This window comes from Danio rerio, chromosome 2 (assembly GCF_049306965.1).
Source record: "Danio rerio strain Tuebingen ecotype United States chromosome 2, GRCz12tu, whole genome shotgun sequence".
Taxonomy (NCBI): Eukaryota; Metazoa; Chordata; class Actinopteri; order Cypriniformes; family Danionidae; genus Danio; species Danio rerio.
In genome coordinates, this window is record NC_133177.1 from 33,969,842 (window position 1) to 33,987,201 (window position 17,360).

A 17,360-nucleotide genomic window follows, 5' to 3' on the forward strand; every position below is an offset into this window, starting at 1 on the left:
ACCCAGAACTGATAGTTCTGTCATCATTTACTCACCTATTTGAGTTGCTTTGTTCTGCTTTTGTTCACAGAAGCAGGTTGATGGTACACATTAACTTCAATAATAAAAATATTATGTAAGTCAATAGGTACCATCAACCAGCATTTTGTCAAAATATCTTCATTGTGTTTAACAGAACAAAGAAGCTCATAAAAGTTTAAAACCACGTGAGGGCGAGTAAATAATGAGGACATTTTTATTTTTGAGTGAACTATAACTTTAAGCTTAAACTTTAAGCTTAAACTTTTAACAAAATGGATCAAATTATAGAAATATTACAAAGTAAAAACGACAAATACTGTTAATAATAAACTGTTAATAAAACATGTTTTCTGGTTTCTAAATGTTGTTTTAATTTAGAAGGTTTCATGCTCTCTTATGGGAGCACCTCACTACATACAGCATGACACTGAGGCTTTAAGTCTTTTTTGTTGTCAATATATATATCCACACTTTACATATTCGGGTCGTACTTGCGCTTCAACATATTTGTTGCAATAATTAAATGACATTTCACATGTCAAACGGTAGGGTTGTCGTGCACCAAAATAAGTAAAAATGTAACTTTTGTTGTTTTTTTTTTTACCACACACCGCGACCGACCAGTTGAGAAACACTGGTCTAATGCACTAAAAGGAGCCAAAGACTCATTTATTCAGGTGTCAGACTACACTGGTAGATCTCTATTCCTTTGATCTGCTAAAAAGAATCAGGTGATAAAAATTTTTCGTTTAGGAGTCAGAATACATGGATTGTGCTGTAGGCTATGCTTTTGATTTACACAAAAAAATAACTTGTTAAAAAGAGTAATTTATGGGATGTCAGATTACAGCAGTTGTGCTGTATGCTTTTGATTCTCAAAAGAAACTGATAATAAGACTCATCTGTTTGGGAATTGGGCCACGTTGATTGCTGTCTCGCACAGTAGGTTCAGTAGCATTGTTGCTTTATTTTTTGTCAGAGGATTTTACAACTTCCGACTGCATTAGATTTAGCGTCTTTAATACTTTAACGCTACACTTATTTTTTATTTAAGGTTAAAGGGCAAATTTATTGTGTTAACACTGTATAAATATTAAAATTACTTTTAAAATCCCAAACATGTAAAGACATACAGATCTTTGTGACACTGACCGGATCAGCGCAGTAACTGTTTAGCCACAGATCTTGGAAAAAGAGTTTGTTTCAGCAAGAGACAGACCCCCGCCCTTATCAGGAATGATGACATCACCCTTTAATGGACGTTAAAGAGAATGTGTTCTCTGGTGACATCACAGTCAACTCATAGCTGAACATCTGCAGAAGGGTGTGGGAATTCATCACCTCCTGAGGCCCGTACGTTGACTTTGGAGCTTAATGAGTACCAGACCTGCCTGCAACTCAACATGCTGCCAGTTCTAAACGTTATAGGCGGAGAAAACCGAGCATGACACAGTGATAATCTAAGACCACACAACTCCTTCACTCTTAAAAACCACAGAAGAACACTAAAACAATATTTTATATATATATATATATATATATATATATATATATATATATATATATATATATATATATATATATATATATATATATATATATATATATAATGTTCCAATGTATACATATGAAATGTACAGATCAAGACTAAAATAAAGTAAACATTTCCGCATTTCAGATAATAAAGGATCTAAGCTTTCAAGAAAGGTAACTGAAACTACAACTGATCAAGTTTTGGATTTGTGAAAATAAAAGGCAAAGGGATCTATACCAAAGCACCTAACTGTTGTTTTGACATATTATAGGCACATTAAAAGGGCACAGGAAACTCTTGCTGGCCCCCTGCCTCTCTAGAGCTTAGAGGCATACAAGCTATTGTATACTATATGTATCCCCTTATTGCTTCAGCATGGAGAAAGGTTGCACTTCAATACATAGCATTCCATTGACTCCAGATTAATGGAAACACCACATTTGGTAACAAATGCCTAAAGATGAGATCACCAAAATCGGAAGTTGCACGTTGGAAAGCAAAAACAAAGACAGACTTTTAGGAGAGCTAGTTTCCATTTTCTAACCCTAACTGGCTAAATGTGGGCATCTGTGGTTTTCTCATTTTGCCATTAACTTCTGAAAGCTTACCTTGTTCTTTACTCGTATGGTCCTTATGAATCTGTTTAGCCAGTCCTGCTAGCTGGCTGTGAAAATTCAGAAGGGAGTTCTGAAGAGTTAAGATCTCTCCTGAATGACTTCCCAGGGTGTTATTCATTTGTGCCACCTTCCTCTCCAATTCCCCCGAAAGGTCTTGGATATTGCTCGCTCCACCGTCAAGCCGTCTGCAGATCTTCTCCAGAGCCTTCACCCTGTCATCCACTGCAGAGACACCCTCAGCTACTCCAGTTGTGTTGACTTTACACATACTCAACTCTGTGGTCACTCGGACATTCAGTGCATCCAGTTTGTCTTTTAGCTCCGCAATCTGGTTGTGGCTTGGTCTGCCAGTTTCTGCCTGAAGAGATGGATTGTCAACCTGCCCTGTTTGGCAACAAGTGGAATTCAAAGTGTGAAGGTCTTGGCTAAATTTGCTAACCGTGTCTCCCAATCCTGTTATTGCCCCAGACAAGCCAATTACATTGTCACTCAAAGCATGAAGTCTTTTGCCGGTATCCTGCATATGGGCATTGATGAATTGTTTTTCAGGTGACATCCTAATAGTATCCTCTAATGCGTGGATCTTTGCTATGCTGTTTACAAAATCAGAACGCAAAACATCCAGATCATTTCTGCAGAGTGTCACATCCTTCACAACACTTTCTAGACCTTCAGGCTTTTTGGAATCAGAGGGTTGGTTGCTTTTGCAGTTGGTAGAACAATTTTGCCCAAGTGTACTAAACTTGTCCTCTAACCCCTGTATAAGGAACTTGTTTGCAGTAACCTGAGTTTGAAGTGCATCAACAGAATCACTTGAAATCAGAGGAAAGGAATTGTTGTTCATTTCAATCAACATGGAAGTGAACTGATCCTGAATACCATCCAGTTTCTGATCAAGAAGTTGATGTAACATAGCTACTTCATTCATTATGTCCTTGGTAAGTTTTTCCTCCACATAGAAACAATAAGTCTCTGCGTTCCTCTCAGTGACGTTCATCCTGTCCTCCAGGTCCTCCAGGCGTGAACCGATTATATCTTCCATCTTCAGTGAGGACAGATGCTCAAGCTCATTGTCCATTCTGGCATTGAGGACCCGATGAGCCTCTGCCACTCGAGCTATTTCCCTCCTCAAGTCACTGTAGTCACCATCAGTTTTTCCAATGGTCGTTTGGCGGTTTGTGGGCATGAGACCATCAGACATGGACAAATCCAATCGGAGCTCACGAATCTCCTTTCTAAGCTCAGCTTCCTTGTTGTTCACTAGATTGGTGAGGCTCCCGTAGCCGTTCTCCTGTCCTTCTTCACATGTTTTTTGAAGAGACTGAATCTTTTCATCACATGCCGTTTTCAGTTTGGTCATCTCGTCTTCCAAGTTTACAACAAAATCCTTCTTGAGCTTCTCAAATTTCTCATCAACGTAAGCCTGAAGGACGTCTACATCTTGAGAAGAATCACCCGCAACTGGTAGGCTTTGAGAAGCACTATCCATAAGCATTCGGATTTGATTGTCATGTCCCGTCACTGTTCCCCGCAATTCCTCAAGAGCTTCGTCTTTGGTTTTGAGAGCATCTGTGACGTCATTGAGTCTTGCCATCACCGTTTCCATTTCTCTTTCTCCATGAGTTTGGCCTCTCATAGCCTGGTGGCCGTCAAGAAGCACCACACTCTCTTCTGTGCCTCCAGTTCTTGCGCTGTCAGGTGAAGTCCTGTCATTGAGGAGGGTAATGAGCATCTTGCTGGTGTCCTCTTGTATGTCTGTCCGCAGGTTCTCTGCCATACCTGTCATGGCAGCTTGAAGATCCAGAACTGTCTGGCTGAGACGTTGCACTTCTTCTTCCAACATTCGTGTTCTGTCAGCTCCTCTTCTCAAGTCATATTGTACAGTTTCCCGCCGCTCTGGTCCTGTGGTAACGAAACGTATAGAAACAAATCACCATTAAGATCATTTAAACCTAAAAAATGAATACATGCATTAGAACATACAGAAACAACATGCAATCATTGTGAAAGATTCCATACTTTGTGCAGTTCGAGTTTGTCCATGCTGTGGATATTGTGGGTATGATTGTGGATTCGCTATTTGTCCATTTGGAAAGCCTTTAACTTCCCTGCAGTCTGGACCTTGATATCCTGGACAGCACCGCCATTCTAATTCAGTCACGGTCTTGTATGCTATCTTATAAGTTGGACGAAATCGAGTACGGTATCTGAAAAAAAAAACATTGATTATGATGATTTTACATGCTGTGAAAATCCAAAAACAACTTGACGGCGTAATCTCATTTAAAACTGATTTCGTCAAACTATTATTTACTAAACTTAAGCCACTTATTGTTATGACTTTGAACCGTGAGTAATGGACCCTGAAGTATTGCCCCTATTACAGGATGAAAGCAAAGGTAAAGGCAAGTATTAACTTGAACAGACTGAGAGGGATTAATAAAAGGAGTCTACTTGCCTAGTCTGCCTAGCTTCACTTAATGGTGTTGATCTTGTTACTTCTGATGGATAATGTTGCAATTAGAAGGGCAATCATTCTAGTTATTATGCCACAAGTTGAGCCAAGTGATTAAAGTCACAGTTGCTTCAGATGACAGCAAGGAATTTTATATAATGCTTCTAGTGAACAGTCAAACAAAGCCACATATGGCAGTCCTGAATTCCTTACATGACATGATTTTCTAAATAAAGGAGAATGAAATCATACACCATAAATCCCTGAAGTACAAACTGTATTAAATTGGCAACTCTGCCTTAAAATATAGCACTGAGTGTCTGCGTTTGTCAAAAAGATTTCATCTTAGTGTACAATTTATTGTATATTCTGTAAAGCCTTCCAGTCTCCACATATTCAATCAAACACTAGTCTGACCCAATGGGCTTTTAAAGCAAACAACAGCTTACATCATTTCTTGTGACTAAGTGCTGTAGCACAAACAACCCTCTGAGAAGCATTTTCTATAAAAACATCTCAATTCTGTCATAACAATTCTAGACTAGGACATTCAGTTGAGTTAATGAATGTCTTTAGTGACTTTTAATCTAAACGTTTACTACATAGTAAGTGAAACTGCCCTTCTGAAAGTGAGATCTGAAACAGAAAATTAGTCAGCAAACTACAGGGAACAGCTTGAGTACATCTTGCACTTCACTCTTGGCATTGCCACAGAATCAGCACAATCTGGAAAATCGAAATCAATAAAAGGTATTTAAAAAAACACTACAAGAGTTAGTTTCAAGATGGCTGATGTTCACCACTGAGGACGTATGTATGACTGCACTTGTTTTGAGTCAGTCCAGACCAGAGTATGTGAGTAGTTGGAATCCAAGTGATTTCTTGAGGAATAAAGAGGTGCTTTGGAAAATCCCGAGTGATTACAAAAAGCAGGGTGGGGAATCTCTGTCATTCCTTTCCACTCACACATATACACTGTTCCAGAAGGTCTTTCTACACTCAAAACACATTTATCCACCTTTTAAGCTGTGAATAGGTTTATATTTTGTTTAATTATTAGCATGTAGCACCATGCTTCTGCCAAACATGACATTTGGATCCACCATTTGTCCTCACATTTACAAAAGTGAAAAATCTTGACTAGATTTGAGTTATAAAGTAACACATCTGAGAAAGAAAAAAAGTCAGAATTGTTAGAAAATTTTCAATAAGAGTATATGCACACACAGACTTTTCATTTAAGCCAGCTAGCCTTCGGTGAACTGTCTTTCCATTATAAAATTGCTACGTTTAAGGTCTGTCTTCTTTAAAAATCAGCAATCTTCACTGCCTGATAGATATACAATATAAAGTGAGTCTCAGACCAGACAAGAAGCACTGCATCAAATTCCATTTCCCCTCACCATGTCTTTAAAATATGACAGTTTATTTTACCCCAGTATTTTCTGCAATAGCCTGCTGGTACTGACAGAACTAACGGTTACTAGCAGTACTTTCATCTTGTTTTACGCTTGGACAACAAAATGAATGCTTAACTCTAATTATCTGAATGTATTGTAATTACATTAAAACAGTGATGCTGTAAAAGGAACGCTTTGAAATTGAAAAAAAGAAAACATTAAAAGCGTTCAGAACATCGCTTTGTTGGAGAAAAGCAGATGTTATTACTGTTCGCCCTGGGCCAGTCCCCCTTGTCATCAAGTTACAAAGGTTAGGAGATATACAGACATACAAATAGAATGAATGTTATGAAAACTAAAGTTTGTTGTGCAGTTGGCGGTTCACTTCTGTTATTTGGTGCGATAGCAATCATATCACAAGCGAACCGTATCAGAGTTCGCACAAATCGTGCCCTAGACCACCTCTTTCAGGCGGACTTGAGTACAGTTCACGGGTGTGCACCCGAGTTTAAAAGACAGGTTCACACTAGCTAAGCGTACCGTACTTTGACGTCAAATGAACCTGGGTGCAAACCAAAAGTGCTAATGTAAAATCATCCTAAATCATCAACAGAACCGATTGGAGTGTGCATGTGGTGCCATTTTTTGTAACAACATGCTCAATGAACGTGCAGCTTGCACATTAACTTTTTTGCTCTACTACATAATGTGTGAACTCTTGTTTTTACAATAAAACAAATAACAACATACTGCTGAAGATGACAAAAACACCAGACATCATTTTGATGGATGCTTGTGTGAGGAGGAAACTAAAAGTTGCAATTCTGTTTTAAATGAGGAAAGACATTTGAATTGATTTTAACTTTTGCAGAGAGAACTGGACAAGGATGAATCTTTAAACGTACATGTTTAACCCTTGTCTTTATACACTCTATCAGATGTAGTTTTTAACTGCAAAACATGATCTGAGTGACTAGTCCTATTAATGTTTGCAATTATTCTTACCAAACAATCTAAATGTTAGTTTTATATTAACCCTTTAACTGAATGACATTACGAAAAAAAATGGATTGCATTTCTTAATTCCTAATGTCGCTAATTAACACACTTAATTAATTTTTTTCAACACATCCCATAATTTGCAAAATATCAACCTCTACCAAATGGTTAATATGTCAGTTGAAATCAGTACGTAAATCAGAAAAATATGAAGTCGTCACCTTGGAATTATAAGGTTCTCTCTGACATTTTGCCAAAATTGGTCTATTGACATATTCTTATTAAATGACAACTTACTTACATTATGGGAGTTTTTTTTTTTTTTATATATATAAGTTGTTTACATTTGAGGACTTTTTATTTAAAAAAAAAAGTTACACACATACTGTCTGCTTTAGAATGCAAAAACTTTAAGCTCTGTATCGCAAATGATTCAGAAAGCATATAGAACCTTATAATTCCAAGGTGACTAAGTGCAATACCAGTTTACTTAAAGCAAAATACAAAATAAAACATTTTAAAATACTAAATCACCTTTATTTATTGAAGTATGCCATAAAATATTTCAGACTCTCATTTAGCATTTTTTCTTGTTTTTATTATTATTTTTAGAACAAAACCAAAATCAATTGTAGTAGAGCAACAAGTTTGTTTTTTTGTAAACCAACAATGCTGTGTAATGTAAACCATTATTAAAAACATTTAATAATGTCATTTTTAAATGACTTTAACAGTCATTATTTAAAACAGTCAAAATATGGCCAACCATTTGGTAGAGCAGGCAGTTTAAGCTATTCTGGTAATGTTTAATGTCGTATACTGACATTCCTGTTTATGTGAAACAGGTCTAGTTAACGTGAATCATGGGATTGGTCAGTATAGTGTCTTTGAGTGCATTAAGACCATAAGAACTACTGACAACATCGTGTTTCCACCACACGCCCCTCCCGGTCTCTCGAGGACTTACATCATTTGTGGCTCACAGTCAGGCTGGTGCTCAGGACAGCGCGCGGCTTCAGGTTCAACGTGACTCTCCACGCTGCCTTGAACCGCGCAGCTCACATTCTTTTGGACGATAAAAGCGCACCAGTTTCTGTACAAATCACAAAAAAAGAAGAAACAGAATAAGAATACTGTGAAGTGCTTAAATATGTGGCTGTCGCACCAATTTCAGTGCAACACAGTTAAATATATTAAAACAGAAATATCTGAAACAGCATAAGAATATAATACGTTTTTGTGGTTGCAAAAAACCTAAAAAAATGGTCCAAAACTCGTTTTTATCACTGACTTCTGGAAGCGAGTGGTTTGTTTTATTATCTTCTTTTTTAATGAAAGCAAATTCTTTTACAACTGTGAAAACAACCATTGATATATTCGCCCACGGAGGAGAAGAAAGTTCAATAAATAAATCGATTGACCTCTTGTTATTTGTTGCTTTAGCGATAAAACAACATGGGAACAAAATAATAGCATTAAAATGTCACTCCAGAAGATTGCTGAGAGTTAAATAACTTGTAATTTGTGTGATATTAAGAACATGATATTGCGAATGTCACACACATGCTCACAAATAAGTTGTAAACCTTCAAATAATTACTTAAGCAACTTACTTATTTCGGTGCCTGTGAACGGCTCCTGAATACGCGTTGCCCTGGAACAGACTTGACGGGTATCCATGAGTGAGAGAAAAGCTTATGATGAATAAAACTAATAACTTTGCTCCAAACAATCGTGTATGGTAATTCATTCTCTAAAACAGTGGTTCTCAAACTTTTTTCACCAAGTACCACCTTAGAAAAAAATCGACTCTCCAAGTACCACCTTACGACGCTATTTTTTAACCAGTATTAAAAAATAGCGTCATAATCCTAATTAAGCAGCTACAGGTGTGCACAGTTTTAAAACGATGCAGATTACTTCTTATTAGTAAGAATATGTATTATTGTCAGTCACTTTAAACATTTGAAATAGTCTGAACATTAACTGTGCTTGCAGATAAAAAAAAAAAAAGTTTTAGTTAAAATGTGCTTTTAAAAGTTCATAAAAAATGGCACTGTTCTTAAAAAGTAAAAAGAAAACTGCTGTACTTAAATCTAAAGTTTTCATAGTAGCCTATTCATCAAAAGCTGGAAATGCTGCTTGGTCCTTATAAATATAGGCTATATGTCATATTGCTACACTTTCAGACAAATCTTGAAATATATGTTAAATGTACATGACAGGGTTCATACAGGCACAGCCTAATGAAAATCAATTCCAGCAGCTATTTTTTTTTTCAAGACTGACATGCTATGTATTGAAGACCTGAAATGTATTCTCAGCAACCCATAAAACATTGCATAGGAATAGATACAAATAAAAACCATTAATAATACTATTTATTAATCATATATTAATAGTATAATAAACCTGCACTAAATGCTTGTGAAATCTTTTTTGTACTCAAGTAAAAATACTATTACACTGCTAAAATAACACAAATTTTAGTAAATAATACTAATATTAGGTAAAAGTACAAATTACTCTTTTAAAAAGTACTAGTTGGTTACTTTTGAAAAAAAATCTGATTTTCATTATGAAATCACTTTTTTTAAGTGTAAACCTAATTTAATGGTTTGATTGCTTACATCCCAAAGCTACATGTATAATTTGCACTAACAAAGGAAGTATAGTCAATTTTTCCTTTCATGACAATTAATCTTTTTCAATAGCACTGGTAAAACTACCACATAATCTTTAAGGCCATAGAGACACTTTTTGCCCATTTTTAAAAATATATATTTTTAAGCTTTGAAAGGTTAAATTAAAGTATATGGTAAAAAGATTTAAATTTAGCCTTTTATTTACATATTTTACACTATTTTCTTTACAATATGGCAAATTTGTTTCTTAAATAGCTGTACATCATGTAGATTTTATTTTACACTTGATCTTAATCTAAAATAGAAACGTAAAAAAAATACAAGTACACTGTCAGTAAAAAAATAAAACAAATGACTTCATTTTACTTGAGGTATTTGAAATATGACAACACTACATTTATCAAAGCAGTGCTTTAAGAGCCTTATTGTAAATTGTGATAAATAAACAATAAGTAGGCTAACAATGGATTGCTTTGACCTGTAATGCTTTAGGACAGATCAGAATACAGCTAAATGTATAAATCACACAAATACCTCATCCAGAAACATTTCCAGCATTATTATTTTGTCGTAAAGAAATAAAAAATGTTCCACCTTTGCTAAAAGTAAGTTTCACTTCACAACACAGCCAAATAAGAAGACTATTAGCATTGTCATCGATCATGTATCAATCTATTTCTAAATATTTGATAACTTTGAATACTTTTGACTAAATTTAGTTAAGGAGCAAAGATAAATAATGTCTACTTTAATAGTGGAGAGATCGCGATTGTATTCTATCTGAGCACACAGGCGATCATGAGAGCACTTGCAGTTCATTTGAAAAAAGCTTAATTAAGAGCTCGCATATCTGTTTTAGCGATTTGCGTACATGAATGCGCTCTCGTGTTAAAATAAAGCACTCGCCACATTTGCAGAAATGAGTAATTGCGCAATACCTCCATTCCCGCGCCGCCATTCAGACTGTATTTAGAGGAGTGACAGGTCAGAGGCGAGTCGACTGGCTGTTGGAGTGCGAAACGTGTATGAAGATCATCAAATAGGCAGGAAATATGTCCGCGGTTTAATTACTCTGCTAGACATCTCTGTAGTGAAAACATCCGAGAAGCATTATTCCAACAAAACATTTGTTTTTAAGTTGTTTTTTCTGTCTCTGCAACACAGAAAACCTTTGTCCCGCCCTTACGTTTCACGCAACTAGACAAGGTCGACTGTGATTGGCCACTTTTCATGTCAGTCAAATCACGCTTCAGAATCAATTCTTAAACTTCGGAAACTGATTTTCAGCAGCTTATGACACAATGCACTAAAATAAACACTCTAAGCACAGCGTTGTGATCGTACGCTTCACAAAACAGCCAATGCTGTTCACATCAATGTTATATTACGCATTAAAGGATTAAAAGTGTTAATTGTTTCTTTCATTATTTGGCGATTCCTCCGCGTACCACTAGGAGGAAGCCCGCGTACCACTAGTGGTACGCGTACCACAGTTTGAGAACCACTGCTCTAAAACAAAACGAAAAGCTGAACAGTGTCAGCGCGAGGTGATTTGAGCAGTGTTTCAGCCTCTGGAGGCCAGAGAATAAAGAGAGCTCGATCAACTCACGGCAAAGTTTGTCTAAATTCGACGAAGTCCGAAAAACTGAAGGTGGACTCTAGTCTGCAGGGGTTCAATCCGCCGCCTATCCGAAAGAAGGGGGTAGATGGGGGTAGGGGAAGTCATCAAAAAAACAATAGCGCCCCAGCACAACCCACCAAGCGTGTTTTAAATGAACGCAAGTTCTGAGCCCAATTGGAAACATCTGCTTTTATCTCTGTTACAGGAAACTATTACTTGGTGTTCACGCTGGCTAGTCAAACACATAGAATAAATCAAAAGAAATGCCTTCTGTTCCATTTGTTTACACAGAATGGGAAAAATACATTATACACAAGCAATCTCAGGGCAGTTTGTGGTTAATAACAGTCTAATAATAATCATCTACGTATTTGTCTGCATCAAAGATTAAATATAAAACGACAATCAACACATTTTAAAGCAATATCATAGATAGATAGACAAACACTAATAAACACAGATAGACTGATGGATGGATGGATGGATGGACAGACAACCAGATGGATGGATAGGTAGGTTGGTTGGTTGAACAAACAGACAGATAGAGGTATGGACAACCAGATAGATGGATGGATGGACGGACAACCAGATAGACGGATGGATGGATGGATGGATAGGTGGGTTGGTTGGTTGGTTAAAAGAACAGACAGATGGATGGATGGACAACCAGATAGATGGATGGATGGACGGACAACCAGATTGACAGACAGACTGGCAGACAGACAACGTCCGAGGCTGATAACGTCCGAGGCTCAGACACACTCTCCCAGTTCAAAACTAGATTAAAGACCTATCTGTTTAGTAAAGCATACACTTAATGCATCACCTAACCTGGGTTCCACACAGGCTTCTGCATCTTGCTTATATTCACTATGAACAGCAGCTACGCTAATTATTCACTTTATTCTCTATTTTCACCTGGGGATACTCATCCCGAGGTCCTCAGATTATGCGGAGTCACTGATTGGATCCAAGACCAGTGACGAGATGATCCCAAGGTTTCCATATCCAGGACCAGGCCATATCCTGAAATGCTGCTGCGCTGATGGTCATGGGAAGTGGAGAACATGAGTCTGATTCCAGTGATGCTCCAGGGACATACGAGTCTTCGCTGAGGCCATCTTCCAGCCCACCGCGGTGACTGAAGCTCTGCACAAGACTTTTGGCCAGCGAAGAAATTAAAATGGTCGTGCCCAACTGAGTCTGGTTCTCTCAAGGTTTTTTTTCTTCACTCCCATCAGGTAAAGTTTTTTTTTCCCTCTCCGCTGTCGCCACTGCCTCGCATGGTTCACGATTGGTACGCATCGATGAATTTGCTCTTCAGTGTTTGAACTCTCAGTAATGAATAAATCACACTGAACTGAGCTAAACTGAACTAAACTGAACTTAAACACTAAAACCTAAACTTCACTGTTCCAGTTACTATGACCATTTATGTGAAGCTGATTTGACACAATCTACATTGTAAAAGCGCTATACAAATAAAGCTGAATTGAATTGAATTGAATTGAACAGACAGACAGACAGACAGACAGACAGACAGACAGACAGACAGACTGAATGACTGACTGACTGACTGACTGACTGATGGATGGACGGACAACCAGATGAATAGATGGATAGGTGGGTTGGTTGGCTGGTTGAAAGAACAGACAGATGGAGGGATGGACAAACAGATATTTAGATGGATGGATGGATGAACAACCAGACAGACAGACAGATAGACTGATGGATGGATGAACAGACAACCAGATGGATGGATAGGTGGGTTGGTTGGTTGAACGAACAGACAGATGGAGGTATGGACAACCAGATAGATGGAGGGATGGATGGATGATGGATGGACGTAAAAGCAGATAGACAGACAGACAACCAGATAGACTGATGGATGGATGAACAGACAACCAGATGGATGGATGGATGGATAGGTTGGTTGGTTGAATAAACAGACAGATGGAGGGATGGACAACCAGATAGATAGATGGATAGATGGATGGATGGATGGATGGATGGATGGATGGATGGATGGATGGATGGATGGATGGATGGATGGATGAATGGACAACCAGATAGACAAAGAGACAGGCAGACAGACAGACAGACAGACTGACTGATAGATGAAAAACATGCACACAGATACTCACAGAATCACACACAGAGGATGGTCTTGAGTGGAGTATGAGGTTTATTTTAATTTCTTTATGACTTAAGCACTAACACTGAATAAACAGAACTTGTCATGACCTCAAGGAGAAGTGTGAGGGTGTGTGCTAAGTTTTAGAGTACATGATGTGTTACATGTGAAATGTGTGTACAATAAGATGATTTTCTTTGTTATTAACTACAGTAGTCAACTAGTTGGATGAGCATGTAAAGTGATTATAAATACAGCAGTTGAACAGGCTGACTCATTTTCTAAAACTAACTTCAGAACCTCAAACAGTTGCATAAGGGAGCCTACTCATGAACTGACTGACTGGCATTGTTTAAGAAAGATGCATCACACTCCTAAAAGAAAAAAAAATCAAGCCTTTCACTCTCAATTCAAGTAGGCATGGTGAAAGGAGATGACAAAGTCAACCAATATACATGATTAAATCACTGAAGATGCAATTAATTAGTCTATTCTGAGTGAATGTTAATGTGGTAATTACCACAAAATGGGATTAAACAAAAACAACAAATCACAGTTATTCGTCGAGATGTGGCATAATCGGCCCCTGGCATTCTTGTTGGTTTTTGTTGTTGTGTGTTTATGCTCCAGCAGAGGGCAGTGCACAACCAAGAAACATTCAATTTACAACGTCATAAAACACTCAGCGTGGAGCGTCTTGGCTTACGAAATCAAGCTGTTGCATCTCTTATATTGCGTATCAGAAATCCACTCTACAATGCATGTTTGATGCTACAGACCTCCTCCAGAATATTTTTAATAAATAAACAAATACCCATAGGTTATATGATTTTTACATCATCTAACTAAAAAAAAAAAAACACACACATCTTAAAATAAAATACTTTTGCTTATTTTAGCTCATTTGCCAGTGACTTGAGATGTTTTCATTGATCACAACTGTTAGTAGGTACAATTTTAAAATACTTATAATCAGATTCCTGGTATTTTTAAGAGGATTACAAATCATTCACACGATAGAATGAGATACTATTTATCCTGAAAAATGTAGATAACTGTGGTTTAAGCTTCTGAATAGCGTGAATTTAAACTACAAATAAATAAATAAATAAATAAATAAATAAATAAATACAAAAATAAATAAATATATAAGCAAGTTAGTTAGAAAGTAGTCCAATGGTAAAGACATTTTAAATAATCCAGATTATGTTATGGACTAAACATTCATTATTACATTTTTAATTGAGTTAACTTGTTAACAAAGGTTTCGCTGGGCATCATCGTAGGATGCCCGATCAAACTACCCACCTGTTCACTGTTTATCCTCTTACTTCCTCTCCTTCACCCCACTGTTCTCTTACCATCCCCTTCATTCCCCATCAATAAAGTCTAGCTCAAAGTGTGGCGTGATTAATGCTGGTGAATTGAGTAACAGCCAATAATTCAAAAATATGAAAAGTTTTTTATATTCAACAAGTTATAGAGCTATTATATATATATATATATATATATATATATATATATATATATATATATATATATATATATATATATATATATATATATATATATATATATATATATATATATATATTTAGCACATAACCTAAACATATATAGCCTACTTTTTACACAAAACATTTTATTCCTATTGTGAATGTTTCATTTTAGGTTCAATATTTGGAGTGATGATACATCTGTAATGCTTTGCATTCTCTTTAACCTTCAGAACTCAGTAGGGCCCACAGGCAACTAAAACTGCCAGAGGCTCATTTTTCATCTGCACATGTTTTCTTTTGAGGGTTAATAAATATAGATAGTTTAAAACCAAGTAGACATTAGGTGTAGCATTTGACAGCTCAGCTGGCTAACTCGTCAGGTGTTTAATGCAAGCTGTCATCCCAGGTTGTTTACTCTGCCACCTCTTTCATAAAATATTACTATAATGAAAATAACTAAAATGCAGCGAATATATATCTGGCCAAACTGACGCTCATGATGGATTATAAAAGGCTTCCACGTGTGACCAAGCTGTGTTCGTCCCTCTGGAACAAAACGCTTCTTTTTGAAGGCGACTGTCCAATTTGTGTGCGATCAAGTTGTACAGGAGCGGATGGCAGCGAGTGAAGCACCTCTGGCCCGCGTGCTGCTGCTGACAGTGTATGTCACTCTGAAGAAAGTGAGCTGAGCTCAGTGTAATTGGCGGGTGTGATCACTGCTCCACACACACTCACCGCAGCACAATGCCGCTGTCCTGACAGAGAAGGTGAGTCACCGCGCGCGGCTGCTCCATCCCTGCCAGGACTCGGCGCCACAGATTGGCCCACAGACCGACCGAGCTCGCACACTTCTGCGGCACCAGCCTGTGCCCACACCGTCACCTCGACGTGTTTTTTTGTTCCGCGCCCTCTTTGTCTTTAGTCTCTGTTGTTTGTGTGAAAATCCTCCTCTCAGCACTACGCCTCCTCTCAGGCAGGCGGGTGTCAACGGGAGGCGCTGAGACGGAGACTCTCATGCTGTTTATGGCTAGGTAATGGATAGCGTCTCCCTCCATGCGAACAAAGGCCAGAAAGCAGCTCCGTGTTCTTTGGGCTTTTGCTCTGTCTTTGTGGAGCGCGAGGGATTCATCTAGCTACTTTAATTAGGATAAAATGCGGTGTTTTTAAAGCATAAAAAAGCTGCCTGGATGTGCTAAGTTGAATCTAATTAGCAGTACACTCCAGGTAACCTTTCTGGTCTCTCGGAGGAAGTATTGTAATCGCTTGAGAAGACTTTTCCATATGTAATGGGTGTGAAATGTGCTTGTTGTATGTACAGACACACACACTTGAACATATTTTTATGGGGACTTTCCATTGAGGTAGAGATTTTTATACTGTTCAAACTTTATATTCGATCCCTCTACTCAAACACTACCCCTCACAAAAAAACAATCTGCATTGTTTACTTGTCAAAATACTTCATTCTGTCTGGTTTATGAGGTATTTTCCTTACGGGGAACAAATACATGTCCCCACAAAGTCTAGATGTACTGGTATTGCTATATTATTGGGCGTATTTAGTCTTTATAATGTAAGAATAACACACAAAAACACACACACACACACTCTGCATTGGAGAACTAACAAAGAGTTTCTTCATTATTCTCTCCCTCACACCACCCAAACAGACATACAGATGATTGTAATTTATTGGCTCTAAAATGTTAATATGGCCATAAGCCTTACTCATGAATTCTTGATAAGGGCCATGGCGGTCCTGTCACCTAAAATGTTAATGAGGTGAGATTACATTGGGGCGGGAAGGTCCCTGTCAGCAACTGAACAAATAGCACAGATGAGCTGAATTTATAAGACTTTCTGACTAGAACAAGACATGCAAAGGGCACCGGCATCTACTCAGGTTGAGCCAAAATGATGGAGAACGGAGATAATGAATTGCACCCAGAGCATTTGCACAAGGATAATGAATCATTTGTTTAATGTAATGTTGTTATTTTTCAAGTCTTTTGCTCCACCTTCATGTCTGAAATGGGTCACGACTTACATTCAATTAATCTTCTGCTGTCGGATGTAGTCTGTGAACGTCATCCCGTGCGTGTTGTGAGGTCTACGTCATCATAGCCTTGACAGTTCTCTTCTTATATGATATCCACATCTCTTGAGGGTCTTTTCAAGAATGACGTCCAGGAAATGTGTTTTGTTGATTATTCAAATGATTATATTTCAAATGTTCCAGTTCGGTGAACTTCACAAATCCATCATCAATTCATCTCCATTGTTTTAAGCCTCCCACGGGCTTTCACAGCACTCGCAGTTGTCACTCCTCCATGTCTTTAGCACTTTCTTCTCTGAAGGCATTTGTTACCTTATATGTATCCTGCTGAAATAAATAACTTTGATTTCATTAGCTATGATTCAGCTAGACTGCTTGA

The 17,360-nt window shown here is 37.6% G+C and overlaps 1 protein-coding gene across 1 annotated transcript in view; it reads right to left on the reverse strand.

Moving 5' to 3' along the window:
• The window catches only part of emilin2a (elastin microfibril interfacer 2a), a 34,466-nt gene extending 23,148 nt beyond the window's left edge, over window positions 1–11,318 (reverse strand). Inside the window, exons 1-5 of the mRNA XM_001341633.10 lie at window positions 11,179–11,318; window positions 8,640–8,777; window positions 7,994–8,119; window positions 4,192–4,379; window positions 2,164–4,074 (exon numbers count right to left, since the gene is read on the reverse strand). Coding sequence (XP_001341669.4) covers window positions 2,164–4,074; window positions 4,192–4,379; window positions 7,994–8,119; window positions 8,640–8,776 — 2,362 coding nt within the window. The 5' untranslated portion in view covers window position 8,777; window positions 11,179–11,318. The remainder of the gene's footprint in view (window positions 1–2,163; window positions 4,075–4,191; window positions 4,380–7,993; window positions 8,120–8,639; window positions 8,778–11,178) is intronic.
• Window positions 11,319–17,360: the final 6,042 nt, after the last annotated feature.